The sequence below is a fragment of the Poecilia reticulata genome, linkage group LG19, assembly GCF_000633615.1.
Source record: "Poecilia reticulata strain Guanapo linkage group LG19, Guppy_female_1.0+MT, whole genome shotgun sequence".
Classification (NCBI taxonomy): domain Eukaryota; kingdom Metazoa; phylum Chordata; class Actinopteri; order Cyprinodontiformes; family Poeciliidae; genus Poecilia; species Poecilia reticulata.
Genome location: NC_024349.1, coordinates 9,780,498 through 9,788,245, shown reverse-complemented (window position 1 = coordinate 9,788,245; position 7,748 = coordinate 9,780,498). Strand labels below are relative to the sequence as shown.

Below are 7,748 nucleotides of genomic sequence, written 5' to 3'. Positions count from 1 at the left end.
AATTATAGTGAAAAATGAGCACTAACATGTAAAACTGGTATAATTATATGCACACATTTCAGATTTTGAGTTTGAAATATTTTACAACCATCTTGTTTTTATTCCTATTCAAAAGAATGGACAACTTTGTTCTTGATACAACATAAAAAATATGAAACGTTTCACATTCATGAATACTTTTACAAGGTATATTACACTTTTCCTACACATTGCCAACATTACAACTTGCAATTAAATAAATATGTCACAGTATCTACGTTCTTGTTACATTAGATACTCTTTGGCTTCTTTTATTTTTTTTTTACCTATGATCAGGGACACTTTTTAAGCAGTTCCTGTTCTAATTAACACCTACAGCTGCTGCCAACTAAACTAGAGATTACAAGAAGACAAACGTGAGAAACCGCTTTGATTTCTGAAGAGTGAATCAAATTAAGAAAAGAGCACAAATATGATCTTTACAGCAATTTTTCAACATAAAAATGAAATGTTAGAGCTGAAAAGATGAACAGGAAGCTTTGGAACACCACAATAAATAAGATATAACATTATCTAAAATAAGAAAAAATAATAATTACAAAGTATTTTCATTTAAAGTGCGTTTATTTCTGAGCGTTGTTTTTAGATCCTCTCAAAAAAAGACAGTAAAAGATGCATAACCTGTATAGTCTGAGAAAAGACAAAAAAAAATCCCACCCATTTTTCTGTCATCTTTTGTGTTTTGCAATGTAAATGAGTACGGCTGTTTCCAATAAAATATTTAAAAATGCTCACGATTCCCATTATAAACCAGTTGAATTATGAGGAAAGACTGAGATTGAGTCCAAATCGCTGAGATTGAGTCCAAATCGCTGCTTAAGGACAACATTTCCCATGTTCCCATTGTTTCCTTATCACACACTCAAAGTTGAAGCAGGGACAGGAAAGGCTATAGTTTCTGTCCACCAGCATGGGCTGCACCCATTAGACGTTTCTCAGCATTCAGATCAAATATTTATTCAGAAAAGGCCCTAAGATTGTTTTCTTTCCTTTTTTATGCGATCAGTAAAATCGCGAGTTTGCTCAAAGTTTGCTCGTTAGGACATTCCTCCGAGGATTGCAAAAGTGGACGGGGAGGAGGGGGGGGGGGAGTTTAACCCAGATTAGTGTCTTTATGCTTTTTCACGTGAAAGAGCCTTTATAAAAAAGACGACATCTCGAAGGAAACGGTGGTTTGATTGTTGCTGTCTGAAGGAAAAGAACTGAGTTTGCAGCTAAGTTTACTTTCCAAACATGGGAGCTCATACACTACCGGAGGGATTCTCGGACTTTGACATGTTTACATTCGGCTCTGCGCTTCTTGTTGGGGGTAAGTTTGCAGCGCAGGATGGGATGTTTGTGCAAGATTTAAAGAGACAGGCACCTGAACACACACACACGCACACACAAAAGTTAAGCATTTCAAGTACAATGGTTGAAAGGTGCCGTTTTGTGTGGTCAGGAAGTCTGATGTGTTGATCCCCTTACAATAAACTTCCTTTTTAAAAAGAAGATAGTAAAACAGGTTTAAGTTGTGAATGCGCGTCAGCTGTAGAGGCTCTACCTTGGACAAACCCCTCCTGTCCACAGTTTTTAAGCTTCAGAGAATGTTCTTTCTTTCCACAAATACAACACATTTCTTATAAATCCCAAACTACATTTTAAAGAATCAACATTTTGTGCAGATTAACAAAGTTAAAGCTAGTTTGATTGTACATTTTTTAAGCCCTGTCTCCTCAAACGTGTTCAAGTACTTGATGTAAACTATCAGCTGATTTGATGTGCTGGTTCATCCCTGCAAGGCTCTGCTGCCATCAAAAGCTGTAATTTATAGTTTCACAATTGAAACTATAAATTGTATTGCTACAACTGAAAAAGAATGCAATGTTTATGTTTCTGTGTTTTAAATGCTGAAATGAATCCTGTTGCACAGTAACAACGGATTACAAGTCAATTGGCATCAAATCTAACAAGTAAAACTGCAAATATTTTATATGTATGACATAAGGTTGTATTTTAATGCTTGTTGTTTTGATCTATTAAACCTTTTTTCGGTTTTGTCGACTTACCAAATTTTGCTTCTGCTTTCTTCCTTATACTTAATCAATTGTTCACATGTCCCATGCAGATTAAAAAATCTATTTTTATTTATTTATCGTGTTCACTGAATGCATTAAAAGTAAGCACTCTTGCTATTTTAGCCATAAACTCATCAATCAATAGTACAGTTTTCGATCAACTTTGTTTTGGATTTTAAAATAATCTGAAAAATAAAAGGCACTTTGAGGCAAATGTTGAAATGGTTGCCAAGTTAAAACTGCATGCCTAAACACTTTCATATTGCATTATTGAACATTTTAATATAATGCCCTACCCATTCAAGCAATGGTAGCATTGATTAATAAATTAAGCTGTTTTAAATGTACATTCATATCGGTTTCATATCCTTAGTTTGATTATTGGGTGATACGAAAATAATCTCTTTTCCAAGAAATCCTGGCCAAGACTGCCAAGAGCATGGTCTATAGAAGATTAAGAGCAAAGCAAACAAAAAAAATATTAATTAATTAAAAGATTCTGCAGTTAAAATGTTTACAGAAAGATTTTTCCTTCTCAAAACCAGCAAGAACAGTCGTAAAAACATCTAGTGACAACAGAACCTTTAGGTTCCTTTAGCATTTCTGGTTCAGGTTCCAAGAAAATGGAGCAGAAAAGCCCTGTCTCTGAAAATATTTATTGAAACTGAAAATATTTATTTCCAAGTTCCAGTATAAAGACTATTTCTATCCTTTGCAATTGACCACGATCGCACGATTTTATTTTTCTTAAACCTCTCAAAGAACTTCTGGAAAGATTGTGATGATGACTGATGATGTGTGGAACGCTCTGACTTGCTTTCTCCCGCAGCGGTGCTGGGATTCTTCCTCAACGCCGTCAGCATCCTGGCCTTCCTCCGAGTGAAGGAGATGCGAACTCCCAGTAACTTCCTGGTGTTCAACCTGGCCTTGGCCGACATCAGTCTGAATGTAAACGGTCTCACGGCTGCTTATGCCAGCTACCTCAGGTGACAACCCACTGTGGAAAACTTATATTGTTAAGACTTTTCTTCAAAAGTAAGGGTACTTTGGTTCTTTACAGAATCTGCTAATATTTGAATGCAGGAGCTTATTCTACTCAAAACAAGTCAGCTTCTGTCTTTTATAATCCAGTCTACAATCCACTTTGCTTGGACTCAAGGTTTTGCAAGCAAATCTGCAGGGTTTTAGAAACTGCACAGCGAACCTTAACACTTCAATAAGGTGGATAAAATAAAAAAAAATCTCAAGTTTTGTTCAGAATGTTTCATAATCTTAATTTTACTGCAGCACCTATTTATTGCCCAACTTTAACATGGAGTTACTTTATCTTCTTGCAACAGTGCAAGAGTTCCCCCACTTACAGTCAAATCTTTATTTCTTTTAAGTTCATACAATTTAATTCTTTCGACATAAATCCCAAAGTTTTATGACGTAATGCAGCCTTTGTTTTGTGGATCACCAGTGAGGGAGATTTGAACCGATGTTTTAATCTGTTGAGAAATCCTTGTTCTGTTCTGCGTAGCAAATCTATACAGTTAAAGGAACTGTGATTCATGTTTCCTCATGCTTTGTAGGTACTGGCCTTTTGGTCAAGAAGGTTGTAATTATCACGCTTTCCAGGGGATGATATCAGTCCTGGCTTCTATCAGTTTCATGGCTGCGATCGCGTGGGACAGATATCACCAGTACTGCACCAGTAAGTGGGGAAAAAAAATTCCATTAAAGTACAAGAAGGAGATTTCAAGTTGGATTTCCTTCCCCATTTGATAGGGACTGAAGTTTTCCTTGAAACCCTGGCTTTTGCACCCATATATTTCCTGATTTGTAAACCTGAGATTAAAGGGTATCAATGGTGTCTCTGCTAAAGGTTTAACCCCGGTAGTTCACATCTTTAAGATTGGGTACAAATTCAATTCCAGTCCTTAACATCTTGCTGAAGAATGATCACAATTTTCTAGGCAGGAGACTCCGAAGGAATTCATGATATTTAAGGTGTGTTTGTGCTTCAGTACCTGCTGGATAATAATGATCATTCTTCTGTAGAACTCCACTCGCATTTTAATGTGTCCAGCGTGAGTCGCTGCAGTGATTGATTGTAAAGGGATTGTGGTTCTTGACCTCCAAAAGGGCGCCGTATAAATAAAGTTTACGTACATTGCTTACTGAACCAGTTTTGTGCCAGATTGATGCTGGAGTTACCTCACTAAGCCACTAATCCTGCTTTATAGTACAGGCCTTAGTACAAACCTAAAGATTAGGATGTCAGATATACACTGTATATATGTTTCAAAAATTGTAATGGGTTCTTAAAAGTGATAATCTCTGGGGGGGGTGAAAGTCTCAAGCACAGACCTTGGAAGTGAGTGTTTTGTTAGATGATTTCACCCTTAGTTAAGGCATCAATCAAAGATTTATGTGTAATCCACAGATAAATTCTTTAATTAGTAAAACTAAATGGCGAAAAATTGTGTTCTTGCATTTAACTTGACTAGAGAAATAATTTATATTCACTGCAGTAAGAAAAAAATAAAACAATTTCATTTCATTTGTGCTATAATCAAGCATCTTGCTTGCATCCAATCTGACTGCCTCTGCAGGACAGAAGCTCTTCTGGAGCACGACTTTGACGATGAGCGGCATCATCTGGATCCTGTCCATCTTCTGGGCCGCCGTTCCGCTCATGGGATGGGGCGTCTATGACTTTGAGCCAATGAGGACGTGCTGCACGCTTGACTACACTAGAGGAGACAGGTAGAGTTATGTAAAATTACAGAATACACTGAGACTAATGCTCCGGTCGACAGAATGAATTATTCTATATGAATTCCCCTTATTTTAAGCCATAAAACCCTTTTTTTCCCATTCTGGCAGGGACTACATTACCTACATGCTTACTTTGACGGTGCTCTACCTGACTTTCCCAGCTGTCACCATGTCTTCTTGTTATGATTCCATCTACAAACACTTCAAGAAGATTCATCATCACAGGGTAAATGTGCTGAAATGTCCCTACGGGTGCAGCATTGAATTCTGGCAGAGACAAATATAGGTGGAAGGAAGAATCATAATAAATGTGCAAAAAGAGATTCAAAGTTTTCCAATATGATTATATGATGTATGTTTATAGCAGCTGATTAAAGAAGTAAATCACAAAATTTAGCATCTGAAAGGAGAATAGAAGGAGATTTGTGAAATGATCTCAACTTGAATACTGTAAGAGTTTTTCATCACATTTCATCCAGTGATGTACAGGGAAGCTGAACTTTTTATGTGTTTGCATTTAACTTGACAGCTGTTGAGTGTTCACTTCAATCATGCATTTAACAGAAGACTGTCTTATTTGGCTCTGACATAAAGAATGATTGCTAAAGTTACTTAGGCATGCCTCCAAAAAACCTTATAGAAGTACCTGTTATGGCAATTTTCTTTTTTACAAAAGACGTTATATGAAAGAATCTTGGCAGATTTTTTTGTGCTTAATTTCTGTTTCACGAGCTATTTCTCTGCTTTCAACGTTACTTAAATCACATCACGCTGAATTAAGCAGCATGTAACACTGTCCACTTATTTTTCAGTTTAACACCAGTTTGCCTTTGAGAGTATTGCTGTCCTGTTGGGGTCCTTATGTCCTCATGTGCATCTATGCCTGCTTTGAGAACGTGAAACTCGTCTCTCCAAAGCTGCGAATGGTAAGCTCTTCTATCAAAATATGCTGTTTCTGTATCCAGGACTCCTACAGTTTCAATTTCGTAATTCCAGATTAAAATTTTTATTTTAAATTTACTTTATTGTTTGCTATCTATTTTTTTTTTAGATAACAAAATAAGGAAAGAGGTCTAGAGACTCAAAATATTTTCCATACTCCATTTACTTTTTCCCTGCTGGATGTTGAGAATATTCATAGAAAATTCCACAATTTTCCAGACTCAGAGTCCTGTGTATCAGCAATGACTTTTTTGTCCCTCTAAATACTCACAAAATTGTCGTCACTTTTTTTTTTTTTTTTTGCAGTTGCTTCCAGTTGTTGCAAAAACAAATCCCATCTTCAACGCTCTTCTCTACTCATTTGGAAATGAGTTCTACAGAGGAGGAGTTTGGAACTTCCTGACTGGACAGAAGATTGTTGAGCCAGACGTTAAGAAGTCCAAATAAATTAGACCAATTAACATGTTTCTCAAGTCATATAAATCTGTAATTCGCTCTTATGATAGGCTCCTTATGCTAGATGTGTGATGGCTGCACACTTGCTCTTCTTATCTCCCTTAATTACAGTAGTGACGTCTCTGGACAGTCTTTCTGTTTGTACCCGTCTCATGATGGATTTGTGAAACTTAAACTTTTTTCTTCACCAAACCACTTGAAATGTTTTCATTGATGTTCTACTCAGTAAATGAATGCTGCTGCTGCTGCTGCTGCTTGTGTGCTTTGTTTTAAAGCTGTTCAACCTACTTATGCAACGTCTCTTTAATGAGAGGAAGCAGTTACTGTGTTAAGACTATCACATGCTTAGTCTAATCATTTTTTACACGTAGAGTCTGATTATTGGAGTGTATTCATGAAGGAATAAATACGTGCATGTTGTACTGGTTATTTTACTCTAGATTAAGGGAAAGATTTTTTTTTTTTCTTTAAAACAAACTTTGAACTGTGTAAATAGAGCCTTTCCACTCAGTAGAAGCTGAGTGGAAAGGCAAATAATGGGGGGAGTAACGACCTGTAACAACTAAAACCAAAATCAAACTAAGTTCTTTAAAGATTAGAATACCAAGAAAACGGTTGAGGGATTTAACTTGAGTTACAGTTGTTGTTGTTTTTTTTTTACATCCACGGCATTCATTGGTCATTGATGTCATTGTCTGTCAGCAGTTAAATATACTCACTCCATAAATAACCTGCAATGAGGCAAGTCTTAGTTACACTAACCCCGGCGTTCTGACCTTTAGGCTGGCTGTCGGCAGATAAAATCCTCTCAGTCAGTGGCTCAGTCTTTTGGAGGACAAGTTGTCTGATGAGCAGCACTAATGCAGCCTTTAAAGTTCACCATAAGGAAAGTGTCAACAGTTAACTAACATCCTTTACTTCTAAGTTAAAGTTGCAGCTCTTTGATGTATTTATTTGGGATCTGAAGTTATAGACTAACACCATGTAGGACATAAATGTGAAGTTACGCTTTAGACAGTAACAGGCTGTTAACAGTATTTTTTTATATATTTTATGCATTCAAACACTAAAGACAACACTTTCACAAACACATGTTATGTATGACTGAGTGTTTGGCTGACTTGGTTAAATACAAACTGTCGGAAATGCAATTAGTTTATTGGTGATCCTATCATGGCGGCACTAATAAACCAGCAGCATCAATGGGTTTTGAGGTTGGTTTCAGATCTAAAGCCTCAAAAATCAACATGAAGTCAAAATCTCAACAGTTCAAACCCATAAATCCAAAAATGGCTGCCAGGTTCACAAAAGTTGGTGCTTGCTGCAAGTGAAAAATGTTTATATTTCTGGTGATATTTAAGTCATTAAATCAGGGATACGCAACTTCAGGTCAAGAAAGTGATACTACAGTGCACATGTAGAAGAGGTATTCTCACTCTTTGGGTGGCATTGTGGCATTCCACTCATTTTCTAGGAGCTTAGACGTTTAAT

General features: G+C 36.6%; 1 protein-coding gene across 1 annotated transcript; it reads left to right on the top strand.

Moving 5' to 3' along the window:
- Positions 1-927: 927 nt before the first annotated feature.
- rgrb (retinal G protein coupled receptor b) lies at positions 928-6,679 on the top strand. Its single transcript, XM_008436872.2, has 7 exons — positions 928-1,348; positions 2,926-3,082; positions 3,671-3,792; positions 4,694-4,847; positions 4,968-5,085; positions 5,672-5,785; positions 6,108-6,679. Exons 1-7 carry the CDS (start codon positions 1,273-1,275, stop codon positions 6,246-6,248), a joined length of 882 nt encoding a protein of 293 aa, XP_008435094.1. The 5' UTR covers positions 928-1,272; the 3' UTR covers positions 6,249-6,679.
- The last annotated feature ends 1,069 nt before the right edge of the window (positions 6,680-7,748 follow it).

Excerpts from the sequence above, each read along its gene's own strand:
- rgrb (XM_008436872.2), top strand. The coding sequence starts at position 1,273 with ATGGGAGCTCATACACTACCGGAGGGATTCTCGGACTTTGACATGTTT. Across the intron at positions 1,349-2,925 it reads CTCTGCGCTTCTTGTTGGGG|CGGTGCTGGGATTCTTCCTC; the intron begins GTAAGTTTGCAG and ends TTTCTCCCGCAG. Across the intron at positions 3,793-4,693 it reads ATATCACCAGTACTGCACCA|GACAGAAGCTCTTCTGGAGC; the intron begins GTAAGTGGGGAA and ends CTGCCTCTGCAG.